We start from the raw sequence: 17,025 nt of genomic DNA, 5'->3' as shown, positions 1-17,025 counted from the left end.
GCCCATACCCATCAGATCCTGCGTCGTTTAAAGCCAGCATTCCTTCTTTTGTCAACGACATATTTCAAAAGGCGACAAGCACTCTATTTCACTCTCCTTTCTCACAACTGAAGCATGCACAAAATTGGCTATAGCCTTTACAAAAACATGCCAAATCTAGTATGTTTCAAAGCACAAGGTGCCACACTGCGCTTGTGCTATAATGTATGTCTAACAAACCCACTGATATGTTGTGAACCGCAGATGCAGCACGGGTTGATACATTGAAACAACCGTCTAAAGAATAGATACACTATCACATTCCTCTTGACATACCCTCTGCTACTGCTCAGCGAACGCCTGTATGTCGGGCTGAATAATATAACCCATAGAACCAAACCTCCAACATGCTACACAGAAAGCGGAGGTCGCCGCTGCTACCCGCTATTTAAAAGTACTAAACACCTATCATGGACATGGCAGGTCGTAAAACGCAGGGTGTAGCTGGCAATTGCTCTGCCACACGCGCCAAACTCCAGCAGCACTCGGCGTTTTCTGCCAACGACGACTGAGTTGACACTTTTGACAGTCGCATTCTCCGATTCTTGTTCTCTGCAAGACTGCATAGCGTATCAACCATTCGAAAATGATGGGAGGGAAGGCGAGACAGCTGGCGACCTCCATTCTACCGCTGTCGGGAGTGCGCCTGAATAAGTCCGCTCACGCCGTGAAAAGAAAGCTGCCAGCCATTCTGGAAGGAGACGGTCGGAGAAATCTGTCTTTGAACGGCTTCAGCGCTTGCTGGTGTTGGATTTAAAGTGGACGGTGGTGGCTGCTTGCGGTCCAAACCAGCCCCTCCAGACACGCCGCCACGGTCCTCATTACTTGTCTCTGATTTGATTTCTACCAGCCATCTACATTTTATCAAGCCATGGAATCCACTTTAGATGACTTGGATGCCCTCTCCGTTGACCCCGATTATATACTCGATTGTTATAACGATTCTGATGGTGTAACAAGAGATAAAACATTTAAATTTCCAATGCCTCCAGGCTATAAGGCTCCAAGCCGCCCAGGAGACCCATTGAAAGGCATGAAGGATTCTTGGGATGACGAAACACAGGATCGCAGTACAACAGATGGAAATCATAGGAATCGCGCAGGCACACTTATTGAAACCCTCATTTCAAAATTCAGTAATTATTATTTGAAGTTTGCAACAGGTAATCCAGTTAATGACTTCAGCAAGTTCGAGAAGATAACATCTGCACTAAGAAACAAACTGAAAACTGAGGGTGCAGAAACAACATACAATCAACTTGGAACTATCCTAAACGACCTTGACTTGACTCGAGAAAAAAGTACCATCCATGACAAATCAAAATGGCGGGCTGGCCTCACTGATTGTAAGGGAGTTGCAACTGAATTAAAAGGTGTCTTGGCCATGATGCAGATGCAGCAACCGTCGGCGTCAAGGGCGTCGAGAGCATCGGACATAACTCCCGCCAGATACAGATCCACAGCATATTCATCAACACGGTGAGATATAATCTAGAAGTTGCGAGAGTGGCAGTCGGCGAAAGTGAAGAGAGGCTGGCATGCAGGTAACTGTCATAACGTTGGAATGATTGCATGGAATATAGGCAATAAATAGTCATGCAACTCGGATTGCATTATTGTGACCTTTTCGTACACAGCGTGCATTTTAATCATTGCTATTATTCATGACAGTAACTTGTCGCCTAATCAGCCAGCTCGTCGTTCAGTCTCGGAGATGTCATAACTCTGTTCATTCTCTTGTGCAATCTAGTGTAAACGGTAAACATTCTCAGCATCGCTTTGGTGGTGCAGTGTGTATGGCCAACTGGATTGGAAAGAGTGTGTCTATGGAATCTTGCTTTTACATCCCATCCCACTTGTACATGTTTGCATGCACAGTCATCTTACTGTGTGTTGTATGTGGGCCCTGTTGAAAGTCAAGCAGACCCTTTCTGGTACGATTGCTGGATTGCTGGATTGCTGGATTGGTTATCAAGGTTGGTACACAAAGACTCTCGCAAAAAGTCGTTACGCTGTAGAAAAGACTCCTTACGGCACTACGCATTACCAAGACGAGGCGGCCTGTCTCCACTCTGTCCAGAAGAATCAGTTGGTACTGTTTGAGAGTGGTGGATGTCTCGTAGGGGAAAAGGTTGGTGTCGTGGATACCACGTCTGTTGTGTCAGCAAACGGCTCGATGCTTTTTTGAATCACGTCTTGCCGTTTACAAGGGCTTGGAGTTGAAGACAGAGGTAGAAGGCCAAACGTAAAGAAGGTGAAAAGGGGTTTGCCAGTGAGGTTGCTTGATGGATAGTGAAAACGAAACGATTGTAGGACAGCGAGTGACTGTCTTTGTGGAAATGATTTGATACTGAAACATTGTTAGAGGTCGGTATGATTCAGTACATGGTTGCTTGTATTGACCATGCCTTTTGTTGTAGAGTATGGTTGTGCTGCTGAAGACGCCAAACTGCAGATGCACCGTCTTTTTCACCATCGCTTGCTGTTTATGGACAACCGTATGGCAAGTTGTATATGCTGTAGGAAATAGAGAGCCGTCGCGATAACTGGCCATTGGCGGAAGTAGCCTATAAGATTGATCCAAATATCGTATGGCAAATGGTGTAGAGATTGCTATCGCAATGGATAGACCAGGTCTCTCTGTAAGTTTGACATCCGGTAGTGAAAAAGTCAACCTTGACAGGCAAATGGAGAATAGGAACTTGCTCGATACGATAGACCAAGTCTCCAACAGTCACAACGAATGCAAAACACTCACTGTCAGATATCTTTACCATTCAAATTGTAAAAACATCTTGAAATGCAAACGTACTCTGGTAAAGTGGAATACCACCTCCACCTCCACTCATTGTCTAGATTTGATTCCGCCGGCTTCTAGAGATCCGGGAATGCCTCCGCTTCTTTTCGACTCAGCAAAAAGTATTGACATTGTGACAAGTTGCAAAAGTTGAAACGTTTGATTTTGATTTTATTTCGTCTTCACAACATACTTTAGAGGGAACTTGGTTCTGAAACAAGCAACGTCAGTGACACTGAAGGACGGAAAATATATAGCAAGTGGGCTGGCCTGAGCTTGCTGCAACTTTCTCGACTTTTCGGCGAAATGTCAAAGTTCAAGATTTCTTCCGCATTATGGAACAAGATACAACATTTCGCCTCGTTCCCACAGACGGGAGGTGTGTTGCTGGTTGAATAGGATGGAGCTCTCGTGCTGATTCAGTCATTCACAGTGTCACTGCAACAGATGATCCTTTTTGGTCAAAATCCATCTCAAGGGACGCTGTTAAAGGCTTCCCAGTTTCTTTCTGAAGAATTGCCAATACGATTATCGCACAGAGTGGTTGAATTAGAGGGACTCCCCGATGGATTGAACAAAATGACGTGCATAAATAAGGTCAAGGAGTGGTATGCTGAGAGTTTTGAGGTAAGCGTCTAAAGTCATTCAGTGCTCAGGTGAAAGGATGTGTCAGGGATATCACTCAGACATAGGCGAGAGAAAGTCAAGAGCGACAGTGAAGCGTAGTTGACAACGTGTACGGTATTCTCATGGCTTCACAGGAACTCATATCATTTCCAAAACCAAAACTCAAGCCAGAGCTAGAAGAGGTTCTCCGTATCCCCCCATCTTCGTATGTGTTCTCTCTGACTGAGTCTTCTATCTGTATGCGCTCTGATTTTACTCGGTATTGACATGGTGTAGAACAAGCTCGTTTCCCTCGGCGATACCCAATCCATCCCTCGATCCACTCATGAGAGAAGGACCGGTAGGCTCTGGATTTGTTTCAGAAAAACATATAGGAACAGGCGGAATGGGACAAGGGAAAAGACTCAGAATACCTATCGAACGGAGGTTTGTTATCTTCTCTTAAGCTTCCAGAAGATCGATTCTGTACAGGCCAGGTAGAGAGTGATAAAACTGACTGGCGCTTGTTAGATATTTCTCCCCACCACCGTCTTCACTTATCTATCCACCTGAGGTACATGCCTACAATGAACAATTCACATCACTTTTGCAAAACATTAAACGTCGCCATGATCCGACCGTCACCACCGTTGCTCAAGGGGTTTTAGAATGGAAGCGGTTACACAGGACAAATTTCATAGGGACACCTGTGCAGGAATTCTTGGATAGGTTTTATATGAGTAGGATTGGAATCAGGTTCTTGATTGGTCAACGTCAGTTTAAGTCAAATAGCCATAAGACGACAAGCTTATCCACGCATCACAGATATCGCTTTAAATACATTACCGCCTCACCCTGACTATGTAGGAATCATCTGTACAAAGGCAAATGTACATGAAATCTGCCAAGAAGCTATGGGTGAGCTCTTCGTTATTTTGTCTGCTTGGATAAGCTGTCTGACATCAAAAGATAACGCTCGTTATGTTTGCGAAGAGCATTACGGTCTTTTCGAGGCTCCCAAAGTTCACCTGATTTGTCCACCAAAACTCATGTTCCCTTACATTTCTGGTCATCTCTCCCATATCTGTTTTGAATTGCTCAAAAATTCATTACGAGCGGTAGTGGAAAGATTTGGAGTGGAGTGCGATGGGGAGTATCCAGCAATCAAGATAATTGTCGTGGAAGGAAGAGAGGATATTACAATCAAAATTAGCGATGAAGGTGGTGGGATCCCAAGAAGTGCCATACCGCACATATGGACGTGAGTATATCCTGTTCTGTGCGAATCAACAACTTGATTGTTGACATCACATCAGATATCTCTATACAACAATGTCTGATGAGGGCCTGGAGAATGCGATTCAGGAGTCTGATTTCAAAGCTCCAATGGCTGGATTTGGTTATGGACTTCCTCTTTCGAGACTTGTGAGTTTGCTTATTCAAATGCAACTTTCAAGACTATGTCATGCTTATGAAGCAACAAAGTATTCTCGATTCTTTGGGGGTGATCTTAGACTTATTTCCATGGATGGTTACGGAACAGACGTTTATATCTCACTCAATAAACTATCATCAAGGTATGTGTTAATTCATGATATCGCGGTTTACACGAATTATGATTGATGCGTTATCGTTTCGCAGCCGAGAACCTCTCCAGTAGATGCGTATCATCTAATTCAATCCAAATTGCGTCATGGGTTATCTCAGTGCAGCACCTATACATTTGGTCGTCTCTGGCTAAGTATATCGTCAATCAATTGTCAACATCCGTCACCTATTCGTATGTTTATTACAGGTTTCATCCTCACAGGAAAAGCACTAGTTGGAAACGCAGTAACACTAGCAGAGGTCAAGCCGCAGTTTTGACATTTGCACATTAAAAACATAGTGCCGTTGTTGCTAGGAGTAGGCAGAACGAACATGGGCCAGGCTATTTGAGCTTTGAACCTAGATGGTTAAAATGTACACCATAATATTTTGAAACCATTCGCATGAGCCCGTCCACAACATCAGAGCCAAATATGGCGGCTATGCAATTCAGAACATGTTTCTCATGTTCTCGAATCGGCATAATCCCATGTGCTGATGGTCCCATTGTCAGGTTTGACCACTATATCGTCCACCCCATTCAATTTCTCTCTTCGCCATTCGACTCAGACCGTTTTCCAGGTTCCTAGTTGTACTTTCTAAGGTTCTCTCTCTTCGCACTTCTATCACAAGTTCCCGGCCGCCTGGATCTCTGGTGAGTAATATAGGACGAGCATTTATATATAGCTGGCACCATGTGGGAGTAAGATGAACTGAGAGAAGACAGTGAGAAAGAGGCAAAGATCGTCTTGGAATGGGCGTAGGCCAAGAATTAGAGCATATAATAAGATGTGGAGGAAGAGTCACCAGTAAATCCTCGATACGACTGGATGGCTAAACAAAATTTTATCAGTTATATTTCTTCTCAAGTCAGTGACAGACTTGAAGCCGATTGAATATATCCCTTTCAGATTCGGTACCTTCAGACAACACCGATTCTACTTTTCTCAGCTCCTCTCCAACATGCACCGCGATGAATTTGTCAAGTACAGCGGTCTCCCTACGTCGCTCTTTGTACACATTGCCCAAGTTTGGAAGCTGAAGGGAGAGATCACCCATATAGACTGAGGGAAAAGGGCAAGGGTCCGAAGAGTAACCGGAACGGACTTGGGACAAGTAGTGAGGCAAATAAATTTCTCTCAGAATTGATGTTGCCACTGGATAATTCAGTTGTCTGATATCTGGAATATTTTCCAGTTACAATGCTTACCAAGCCAGAAGATGCGACTGATACCGCGTAAGCCTCTGAAAAGATTCCAGATGCGTCTGATCCGTTCTTCCTCTGAATCGGACTGAAAGCGACTGGGTGTCGCTTTCTCGTCCAAGGTGAAGATGAGAATGCGATGCACAAGGTGGACTGGCAGGCTGGAAAGAGAAGCCACTTTTGGGCGTGACTGGGACAAAGAGGCTGCGGGTGGGTAGTAGGGAGGCGGAGGCGTACCGTTATGCCTGTACATTGTGGCTAATGTGAATGCAAAACAAGAAATTGAATCAAGAGAATATCAACCACCAAATGTCAAATGGTGTTTATTTGAAGGGGGAACCTGTCTTGCCTCCACCTTACACCATTACTATGACGTATTCTACTCCACAAATAAGTTCTATTGGAATTATATATCACAATCCCTCCATCTCTAATCTTTTATATATCAACATAACCCATGTACAAAATCAAAACAGTCAGTCCAATCTTGCGATTCAATCCACGATTCATTACCACCTACCCTACCCGATTCAATAGAGGACCATCTACCACTCAAGGTCACACCCTTGACAAGCTTAATGATGACCCCCAAGCTTCTGCGGCTACTTCTGGTATAGCTGAAAAGTCTTCTTCCAGTGGCTCTGGTGAATCTCAACCTTTTGATGCTGCTCGACAGGGTGGTGAAGCCGGAGAAAGAAAGACGTCGACGAGTAAGGGTCAGACTGATGTTGACAAGGGACAAGCCGGAGCTTTCCAAGACCAGGTTGGAGGGCAGCCATCAAGCTCGCAAGGGGTGGAGTATGGTGGAAAAGAGGAAGCTTCTGAATCCAAAAGTCCGGAAGGAGACGCATTGAAGCGTTTTTCTGGCTTTAATTCTCTCAAAAAGTTGTGCAACGTGAGTCATTTTTGCGTTGTATATCTCACAGTGACACTGATCGGACCAATAACCTAGGAGAACAAAAACTTCCATACGTCTGCCAGGACACTTCAACCTTCCTCCATACCCAAAGCTCACCCTTCTGGTTCATCGGAACCTGTTGACACTCAGCTCGCGGGCGATCAAAACCAGCATCTAAAACATTCCTCACCCACCAGTGAAGACAGTGGGAAAGGGAACGCTGCATCCACTCCCCATCTGCCAAGCCGAAAGGGGAAACAAGCGAACGAACAGTTAAGTAGCAGCCATCAGTCAAGTCTCAAACAACATAAGGAATACATGAGGGCTCCAAATGACCCTTCTGTAGTGGGGCCTGTACGTTTGCTTTCTCTGTTTTTCGCACTCGAATTATCTCTCTTATTACAACATGTTATTGTAATAAAGCTTACATCTGTTTCAGAGTGTAGCTGCTACCGCATTTCCTCAACACCTTGAGTCAATGTATGGTCCTGACGCTACCCCCTCTGCACCCGAAAACCTCAAGCCTTCAAGTAAGGTTCCCTTTTCAAGTACTGCAGTAGATCCTCCCCATCCCATCTTGACGAAGCAAGCAAAAGAAGGCGGACTAGCAGACAGAAACACTCAACCTACAGCTGAAATGGGGTAAGTCAATTCGTCGTAACTTCATATTGCGTTTTTGAAGTTCTCGTATTTGATACTTGGCGACACTAACAGCTTTGTAGGAAGCAAGGCATTCAAGAAGCCTGGAAACACCGCAGGTAGACACCTTGTCTACAGGGCGTACTGCTTGGTAGAAATGAATACAACCCTGTTATGGCTCGCATGAACACAATCATATTCTATGACTTTGTCACATAAGAATGCACATTGACATTCGGATGACTTTTTGACTCTAGCTTTTAAGGGCTCTTGAGTGTCATGAATAAGAATATCACAGAGCCCTTCATTAGGATAATAACCAACGAATCCTTGATCTACCTATCAGCACAACTGATGCCTGCTTCAACTGATGGCACCTGATTGTTCAGTTCGTTCAACCGCTGTACAGACCCCATACTATCATATATAAGTCACTGATGTTTACCAACTGTCCCCCATTGATGTATCGAACGTGACACCTCGCATTCATCATAAAAGTCGCAACCATAATTAAACTCATAACTTACCTCTTCTCCTACCGATAGTCTCAAGTCAGAGACATTCTTCTTATCTTCTTCTCTTTGAAGGATCAAACGCGAGTACAACACCTGTTACGATCATGACACCGGAAGCCTTGGATCCGCAGCAGGATGACTGGGGTGGTAGGCGTACAGGCGTGGCTGCAAGGTAGTGGTGAAACTCACGTTAGAGTCGACAGTGGTAGTCTTGGACAACTTGACATCGATGAATGTGCTGAAAGTAGTAAGGCCTATCGTATAACATATACTAATTGATCCTCTTCGCGGATCTCACCTTTCATAATTATTTCCTATGTATCTCTGTACTAAACAATAATCCAATAAAAGATACAAAATGAACCCAGCCATAAGAAAACATAGAAAGACCGAAAGGCGGAGCTCGCCGATATTGCGATCCTGCACTAAACAACACAAATAGGACAACAGGTGCAAGGCCGTAACAACACATGGGAACACATCTCATACTGACTTTCCCAACCGTCGCATCGAAACCAGCTCCAACTTGGAACCAACACCTTCATCCACCTCTATCCCATCCAGCCTAACGTTTCGCTCAGCAAGAGTCACATTTGAGCAGACAAATACAAGTGAGATGGAACACGCAATGTCAAAACCGATATTCATGGGTCTAGTATGTCCAATTTTCCCAATGCGTCTACCACCCTTACTGGTATTATCAGTATGATCGCCGTGGCGGTGAAGGGGGTCTATCCAGTTCGTCTCCAGATAGGACTGCAGTGCTCTGTGTGTCGGTTACAGCTCCGCTTTGAGATGGCCTTGGTACACGATTCAAAAAGACTTTTAAATCAATTGCACTTAAGCCCAAGTCGTGCAGTCCATCGCGGAAGACTTTGTTGTTGGTACTCATGGCTTGCATGTAGCCCTCAGTAACAGTCTTGCAAAGACTGTTGCATTTGTCGGGCACCTCTATACCTGTCCCGTATGCACTTTTCAAATCCGCTAAAGATGTTTCAATGGGCTTGAGAATATTGTGACGTTGATCTGTCTCAAACTCTGGTTTCGACTTCAAGGTACTGAGTTTAGTGCCAAATGTTTCAAATTGTTCATCGGCACTTGGTGGTGTATAATCAGAATCGCCGGGAAGAATTTCGTCATCATAGTCACCGTCGGTGGTACTCATCGCTCAACAAGGACCAATTGCTGGTTACAATGGGAATACTAATGTTCAAAAGTAGCGAGGCTTATGGTAACGTTTTTGGATGTTGAATTTTGCAGACAGCTGGCGACAGCTTTTCACTTTGACCCCATCCAAACAAATATTCGAGCTGCTATATAGGGCGATCCCATGTTCAAACACAAGCTTGTCCGTTTTCCTTTGAGACTCATCTGCCGCTCGCTCTTTTGTCTGTTGGCGGAGTTTCCAGAGGCATTGTATAGGCGCATACAATGGATAGGGTAGCGAGTCGTAATGTCACTTTACCTGGAACCACTGTTGGGTGAACGGTGTTGGAATTTTTAAACGGCGATGCATCAGTTTGGGATTCAGGTGGACATAGGTTGGCTTGGGAATGACTGGGATGTAGAATTTGGTCAGTCGCGCCAAAGCGTGGTATGAACGGATAGATACAGAAGGATCACGGTGGGTTGAGTGGTAATTGACGTGGCATTTACTCTTATCTTTATGGGTCTTTCCATGCACAGTCGTGAGCGACGTTGTGTCTCTGCATTAACTGGTCTGCTCTTGGAGAGAAGGTGGTTGGGTTGTTGACTCTGTCTGAAGATTTCTCTCGACGTTTATGGAGTGTATGGCAGCTGCAAGCCACTGACTGAAAGCTGGCTACTCATAGTCATAATGGCCGGTTCCCCGCTGTCCTAAATGACATGTATGCGTCTTTGTTTTAATGACTCCAGTACAGCCCATGCTACCGTAAAGGTTCGCATCGCACCTATGCCGACACCTTTCATCGCATATACTCACCAAGCGAGCCTCAAAGGAAAGCAGTCGAAACAGTTTGCGCCAGTCTAGTCCGTCTGTCGCCCTTAACACAGTACATTCTTCCATCCGGCTAGGACTAGCAAACGGCATCTGCTTTCCGTGATGATTCTTCAAACCCACCCGGCAAGTCTCATCCTAGTCTCTCATATTTGGTTTGCCATTACCTCTATTTTCCAGCTACACCGTGTCCAATCCGACTTTGCTCTTGCCGAGCCATGGTATCTTCTGGGAAAACTGCTAACACAAGTTAGTTCAGGTCATAGAGAATACCATTTTTGAGATGGCTTAATGACACTGAGTCTACACTGGTTGGAATAGATAAAGAAAACTGATCTACACACGAAAAAGAAGCTGAAAGATGCAAAAAAAGAGGCCGCAGAATTGCGTGAAGGTGCCCTTGACGCATTTTGTAAACTCTACAAGGCATTCAAATCAGTAGAAGCATATGTCAATGAACATGAGAAAGATTCCTTATTCAAGGACAAAGTTACATCAATCCACAGTGGCTTGGGAGCATTCGCGCGTGCTTTATACGACACCAACACTGCGCGGACGACACGAAAAGATAAGAAATACATTGATAAACATTATCTTGATATGGAGAAAAGTGCCTTCTCAATGTTTGATTACACAGCAGACGAAAAATTCGAAAAAAATCTCGCCACACTCCTCCAACAAATGCAAACAGTATACTTGAAGCTTCGCCAGGCGGATAAGAAGCGGACTGAGGCGTGGACCCAATCCAAACTGGCAGGATTGGAAGAAGAGAAAATGGATAATTCCAACATGATAACGGAAGCAACAGTCGACGACGATCTCCGATCACTGTTATTTCCCAAGAAGCCCGAAAGAAACTTCTGTGGCCGTGCCTGGGATTCGGCTTGTAGCTGGGTTACGCCCTCGAAAGTATCAACGCCTCGTCGCTTTCGAGGGCCAACTCTGTCTGTCAAGAGTGTTGATCCTGACAGCGACTCTGTGGTTACTGAAGCAAAAAAGGCGTGATGAGTACGGACTTTGGGAGTCATTGTCAATCTTTGTAATCAAAGTTCCTACCTAGCTCTTGCTGATGGTCACTCTCTTCGATTGACTAGCTTTCAATTGATCTACGTAGTTATCTTATTGCTTATCATCTTTCTAACTACTTGTCAGCTTTCTCTTGTTGACTTCGTTTTGCAAGATATACATACTGTACTATCTTTACTCTATTCTCTCCAGTGATGTATCACACGCGCACACCCACCTACTACTTGTCCACCGAGAGTCTTGAGTAAGCGGCATACTACTCGCTCTTGCTCTCATATTGTCTTCCTTCCTAACCTCCATCGCGACATCTTTGGTTGTATTGATGATAGTCGCTGTTATCTTCGTCATCACTCCTTGCCATTCTTTGCGTGGGCGCTCCCTCTAGTGTTGCTTTCGCTGTTGATTTTCCGTTCGCTACTTGTTCTCTATTAGTTATTGCACTTTTTGTGGGCACACACCGTTGTTACCCCTCTCGCTGCTTCCTTGCCGCTGCTTTCTCCCCTGCCAGGGTTACGCTCTCATCCATGCATCATTGGCTATCCTTCGTCTATCAAACAGGACATCCTCTCAGATGATTGCCGTTTAGTAGCTGTGCGCCATAGTAATACACTCCTCGAGCCGGCCTCATCTTGGGTGAGCTGCCCTTGTGTTGTATCTCCATGCCGTATCATGCACTTGTCGATCCACATCATGCCGTGCACTCTGCCGTATCCGATAGCTTATTATGCAGCAACATAGCCATGCTTCAGTGGTCGATGCATTTTTGGATGATAGTAAGAGATAAAGTTGTTAACGAAAATTGGCGTTCTCCGGCCACAAGTCACCATGGATAAGGACTGGCGGAGATTCTATGCAAGTCCGCAGGGCCAGCCCCGTCGTGTAACTTTTGTACAACCATTACAACATTGTAACAGTCCTACCAGCTATCCGAAACGCCTGATGTCGATGGCAGAGTTTTATCTATCTTTGCACCTATCGTAACATGTCATCAACGCGTACATCAGCAGAGTGAGCATATTGAGAGATATAACCATTTTCCACTATCAACACTTTCAATCACTCAGCTCACAACAATGCCATTCGACTCTTATAACTCTACTGCCCCGGACAAGAAAATGCACCCACTTACAACAAGCCTTTGACAACACATTAGCTCATTTGTGATTTGTTCTGACCATGGAATACGTATAGCACTATCCCCGCTCGACTTTATTCGTCAAGAAGGCGACAATACCTGGTCATACGTCCTGTATGTTGTCCGTCAACTTGTCAAACTCGGAACTGACTGATCAGAACAACTACAAGGCGGAGATGGCGATGAGCTCGGCATGAATAAAGCTCCCCATGTGGGATCTTTTCGCTTCCACGTTAAGAGCATGGATCTCACCTCCGCATTGCAGACCAGCATTAACAACCTGACTTGCGCTTAGATTCTCAACCAGAGGTCACCCTTCCACTCGACCCAAAGTACTCTTCTCAATCCAAAGCACCAAAGCTTGTCGGCAGCATATCTGCCCGACCCGAATCTAGGCAATCCAATCTCAATCAAGCGTGCATCTTCAAGCTTCGGATGGCCACCAACAGTATGCGTATGTCGACAAGACTATGAGTCCAGTTTTTGCACTTCACTCCTTGGCCGACAACTGCCTAGCTGGAATAGACAAAGACAGCTCTCTTCGTTGTGGGCAGCGGATGTGTTACTTTCGAGTCTCTCTGGATCCTTGCCATCGTGCTCGTACCTGCTCTCGTCGTAGTGTATGATTCTTTTGCTCATTGGGTCTGGTTCGTTTCTATCCTGCCCACGATTGGTATCTTACCAAGTCTACCTATCTTAATAATCTCGCGTACATTATCAAAATACACCAAAAACAATGCACCCACTGTTACGGATTTAATCCGTTTATATGGATAGCATATGATATATGAGAAAAGATCAGTTATCTTAAGGGCGTTACTATGATCCACATAATTAGGCGTGCGTGCCAGGCTCATGCCTATTTTTCATATACCCGGCATCTATCTCCGGTTATCTACCATTCCTTGGCACACCCTGATTAGCAATTATTCATAGTTGGACGCATGCACCACTATAAGGGCTCAGGCGAGATCAGGACGCATCCTTGAGCAGGGACGATGTGAACATCTTACAGGCGGAGCTGTAAGTGGTGGTGGTATTCATGTGAGAGTCGGACGATTGTAGTTTAGATATTTAATATGAATGTAGTGATAAGGCTTATTGTATAACGTATAACATTTGATCCTCTTCGAGGATTAAGCATTCTACGAGTACTTCTATATATATATTTACTGGAATAATAAACGAACGGACAGAATCACACAGGGACGGCCGTACCAATGTTGTGACCCTATGCCATAATGAGTGGAGTTGTCAGGATCATGGACAAGGAAATAATAGTAGAAGACAGGATACTGTGTATGGATCAGAAATATTATAGTGAGTTAAACTGGAACCTGGCTTCTGGATGTAGAAATGTCCGAGATATAAGGAATTGTGGCTGATAGCTCCCTAGGGAATGATTCTTGATAGCTGTCTTCATTTATTTTAGATACTCACAGATAAGCCATTCGTCCCAAGGACTTCCTGACCAAGCCCAAGATTAGCCCTATTTCTGACAGGTGTGTGGGATGGCAAATGTGCAGGGCGTAGCCTAATTACCATGGACTGTAAGGGTAGCGGCAGTAGACATATGGTGAAGCATAGTGACGGCAAGATGTAGCCGCGTAAACACAGACATCGGGTCTCGTAGGTCTAAGCTTGTAACCAAGGCTTTTACGATACGTTGTATCGACTAATATAAAATAACAGCCACTCATGCAGATAATACCTAAAGTGCTTACCAGTACCATACACACCGTATTATATAACCATTTTCTTGTACGGGCACTTGTTATCCAACTGGCATCATGAATGCGACACAGTATCGAGAAATCGCCAAGTCCGTCGTCGACGAGAGTGAGTCGGAGCCCGGCAGCTGCGTTCGTTATGTCCACTGACAAAGATGCTTCTCTCTAGTTGCTGACTACGAAGAGGGCATTGCATTGCGAGATGTGGTCTCCAAGGTTGAGCCAGGATACTTGAAGGGGCTACTTCCGGGTACGGCGCCGATGGAGCCGGACTCCTTCGACCAAATTCGGGCCGATGTGCGAGAAAAAATAATGCCTGGACTGACTCAGTGGTCAAGCCCGAAATTCATGGCCTTCTTCCCGTGTGGAAGAAGCTACCCAGCCGACATCGCTGAAATGTACTCCAATGCCTTCACTGGGGCATTCTTTAACTGGGTATGCAGCCCCGCCGTGACAGAGCTGGAGACTATCGTACTGGACTGGTTGGCACAAGCTCTAGGGCTGCCGCAATGCTTTTTCAGCAGCACACAGGGAGGAGGCGTCATCCATGGGTCTGCCAGTGAAGCTATTCTGCTGTCCATGGTAGCGGCTAGAAAAAAAATACTGGGAGAAATGACGGCTCACATGCCGGAAGGCAGTCAAAAGGACGAGGCGCAGCGTCGCCTACAATGCCGGCTGGTCGCACTAGGCAGCTCTGGCGTCCACTCGAGCACTAAAAAAGCAGCCAACATCATTGGCGTACAGTTTGAAACAGTGCCAGCAGCGGCCGAGCATGGATATTCTATGCGAGGCGATGCGCTTGCAAATAAAATGGAAGAGCTCGAAGCACGCGGCCTTCAACCTTTCTTTCTCACAGCCACGCTCGGTACGACGGATGTATGCGCTGTAGATGACTTTCAAGGCATTGCAGATGCTCTCGCACAACACCCGCAGCCTGAGATATGGGTTCACGTAGACGCTGCCTACGCTGGGTCGGCGCTACTGCTCGAGCAACATCAACACCTCGCGAAGCCATTTTCAGCCTTCCACTCCTTCAATTTTGGACCGCATAAATGGATGCTTACTACATTTGACTGCTCTGTGACTTTTTATAAAAGTCGTTTAGAGCTAACAGAGTCATTAAGCGTCAACCCACCCTACTTGAAGAATAAGTTTACAGACCAGGCATGCGTGACAGACTACCGAGACTGGCAGATTTCTCTGGGCCGGCGGTTTCGCTCGCTAAAGCTGTGGTTTGTCATGCGCAGCTATGGCATTTCTGGGCTACGAAAACATCTTCTCAATGGCATTACGCTGGCGGAGAAGCTCGAGCAACTGCTATGGCAGAGAGAAGACTTGTTTACAATCTTCACTCCAGCACAATTTGCACTCGTGACCGTCCGTGTCAAAGGCGCTGATGAGCATGAGGTGAACGAACGAACGAAAAAGCTATTCAACAACCTATGCCAGGCTGGCGAGTTTTATCTCACTAGCACGGTGGTGGACGGGAAGTTCGCCATTCGCATTTGTACCGGTGTGGCAGCCGTTAAAGAGGAGCATGTGAACAGGCTGTGCGAGGTCTTCATCATGGCGGCGACGAAACTCATGTTGTTAGAAGATATTACAGCATTGTCGGTGTCTTGAATGAGAACTTTCGTAACCTTTTTCCATAAATTATAACTACAAATAGGATTCTTTATTTATTCACACGACTAAGCGTTTGCTGCTGTTTTATTTCATTCCTCACTTATCACTAATATTACCTTGAGGAAATCCTTTGCTCTACTTACACAACAATTATATATTTTGTTCTTATATCTTATTATTGGAGTTATGCAATGCAGTGAAGTAAACGAACAAAGATTTCACTTATCTTTTCTCTAGAGTAGTATCATACGTCAATCCTAAATCTTTCTTATTTATCCCAAGTCTCTCTTCCTTTTATCCTATTGTCAGGACTAGGTCACTCGGGTGGTTGCAGTGCTGATGCCCTTGGGACGAGATACTACTTGATAGTTAGGTTATGATATATAGAGACAGAAAGCTAGATTCATTCTCTGGGGTTGTGTCTCTGGGTTATCTATCCTTATATACATCTTCGACGAGACAGTGTAGATGTCAGGATCATGTACAAGGTTTGGATATAAGAGCACAGGATACTGTGTATGCAGAGGAATGGTAGAGTGGGTTGAACTAGAATCTGGCTGAAGGACGTTGAGCAAAGAAGATATAAGGAAGGGATTGTGATTCATAGCTCCCCAAGGAATGAAGCTTGATAGCTGCCAGAGTATATTTCAGATACATATTCATACATAACCCACTCGTCCCAAGGACTCCCAGACCAAGCCCAAGAATAACCGAACGCTTGACAATCAGTCGTGCGCTTGGTCAAGGAGACGTTGGGACGTGTCGACGGGTGTTTGAGTATGTATCGGGTGTAGATAAAGACAGCTGTCCAGATTCATTCTCTGGGATCTATCAACAGCGAGTCATTATATCGTTGAGGCTTCTTATTACGGTATTAACCAATGCATCAATCAACCCAAAAGGGATTGTTGACGATGCTCTTTCGTCAAGTTATGCATTGCTTATATTCCGCTGTTACAGACTGTAACACTTCTGCAGCAGCCATCCCACTTACCATCTCCAAGCCACACACAATATCCTGTGCTCTACTGTCCGTTCTCTCCCCATCATCCTGACAGTAGGATAGAGCATCCGTATGGGTATGCAGCGTCGACGAGCCAGTGGGTTTGGCAGGGCAGTGCCGCCAGACGTCGCCAGGAAAACGTCGGTAGGGGAAGCTCGTTACATAGCATCCAAAGGCGGTGATGAAGGGAGCGTTTCAACAACCGCGTCCTCTTTTGAGTTTGCATCGGAGTGCTGTGGCTG

The 17,025-nt window shown here is 45.3% G+C and overlaps 8 protein-coding genes across 8 annotated transcripts; 5 read left to right on the top strand and 3 right to left on the bottom strand.

Moving 5' to 3' along the window:
• Positions 1-1,021: 1,021 nt before the first annotated feature.
• On the top strand, positions 1,022-1,522 carry L203_105918 (uncharacterized protein; the record flags this gene model as incomplete). Its single annotated transcript, XM_066215279.1, has 1 exon — positions 1,022-1,522. The coding sequence occupies one exon, from the start codon at positions 1,022-1,024 to the stop codon at positions 1,520-1,522; it is 501 nt and encodes a 166-aa protein (XP_066071376.1).
• Positions 1,523-3,142: 1,620 nt separating this feature from the next.
• On the top strand, positions 3,143-5,102 carry L203_105917 (uncharacterized protein; the record flags this gene model as incomplete). The annotated part of the gene is made up of 10 exons (XM_066215278.1): positions 3,143-3,215; positions 3,270-3,463; positions 3,598-3,668; positions 3,740-3,889; positions 3,974-4,215; positions 4,268-4,360; positions 4,412-4,703; positions 4,759-4,867; positions 4,928-5,019; positions 5,084-5,102. 10 exons carry the CDS (start codon positions 3,143-3,145, stop codon positions 5,100-5,102), a joined length of 1,335 nt encoding a protein of 444 aa, XP_066071375.1.
• Positions 5,103-5,539: 437 nt separating this feature from the next.
• On the bottom strand, positions 5,540-6,486 carry L203_105916 (uncharacterized protein; the record flags this gene model as incomplete). The annotated part of the gene is made up of 3 exons (XM_066215277.1): positions 5,540-5,863; positions 5,912-6,186; positions 6,240-6,486. 3 exons carry the CDS (start codon positions 6,484-6,486, stop codon positions 5,540-5,542), a joined length of 846 nt encoding a protein of 281 aa, XP_066071374.1.
• A 204-nt stretch (positions 6,487-6,690) lies between these two features.
• L203_105915 (uncharacterized protein) lies at positions 6,691-7,893 on the top strand (the record flags this gene model as incomplete). The annotated part of the gene is made up of 4 exons (XM_066215276.1): positions 6,691-7,128; positions 7,186-7,485; positions 7,571-7,773; positions 7,854-7,893. 4 exons carry the CDS (start codon positions 6,691-6,693, stop codon positions 7,891-7,893), a joined length of 981 nt encoding a protein of 326 aa, XP_066071373.1.
• Positions 7,894-10,368: 2,475 nt separating this feature from the next.
• L203_105914 (uncharacterized protein) lies at positions 10,369-11,268 on the top strand (the record flags this gene model as incomplete). The annotated part of the gene is made up of 2 exons (XM_066215275.1): positions 10,369-10,512; positions 10,585-11,268. The coding sequence occupies 2 exons, from the start codon at positions 10,369-10,371 to the stop codon at positions 11,266-11,268; spliced, it is 828 nt and encodes a 275-aa protein (XP_066071372.1).
• A 114-nt stretch (positions 11,269-11,382) lies between these two features.
• L203_105913 (uncharacterized protein) lies at positions 11,383-12,116 on the bottom strand (the record flags this gene model as incomplete). Its single annotated transcript, XM_066215274.1, has 6 exons — positions 11,383-11,400; positions 11,454-11,461; positions 11,511-11,528; positions 11,584-11,703; positions 11,748-11,790; positions 12,114-12,116. The coding sequence occupies 6 exons, from the start codon at positions 12,114-12,116 to the stop codon at positions 11,383-11,385; spliced, it is 210 nt and encodes a 69-aa protein (XP_066071371.1).
• A 1,623-nt stretch (positions 12,117-13,739) lies between these two features.
• On the bottom strand, positions 13,740-14,157 carry L203_105912 (uncharacterized protein; the record flags this gene model as incomplete). Its single annotated transcript, XM_066215273.1, has 4 exons — positions 13,740-13,816; positions 13,865-13,891; positions 13,967-14,099; positions 14,149-14,157. The coding sequence occupies 4 exons, from the start codon at positions 14,155-14,157 to the stop codon at positions 13,740-13,742; spliced, it is 246 nt and encodes an 81-aa protein (XP_066071370.1).
• Positions 14,158-14,214: 57 nt separating this feature from the next.
• Positions 14,215-15,206, top strand: L203_105911 (uncharacterized protein; the record flags this gene model as incomplete). The annotated part of the gene is made up of 3 exons (XM_066215272.1): positions 14,215-14,263; positions 14,324-15,125; positions 15,176-15,206. 3 exons carry the CDS (start codon positions 14,215-14,217, stop codon positions 15,204-15,206), a joined length of 882 nt encoding a protein of 293 aa, XP_066071369.1.
• Between the last annotated feature and the right edge of the window lie 1,819 nt (positions 15,207-17,025).

This window comes from Cryptococcus depauperatus, chromosome 8, assembly GCF_001720195.1.
Source record: "Cryptococcus depauperatus CBS 7841 chromosome 8, complete sequence".
In the NCBI taxonomy this organism is placed as follows: domain Eukaryota; kingdom Fungi; phylum Basidiomycota; class Tremellomycetes; order Tremellales; family Cryptococcaceae; genus Cryptococcus; species Cryptococcus depauperatus.
Note: the sequence above shows the minus strand (reverse complement) of the source record. Positions and strands in the feature narration are given on the sequence as shown.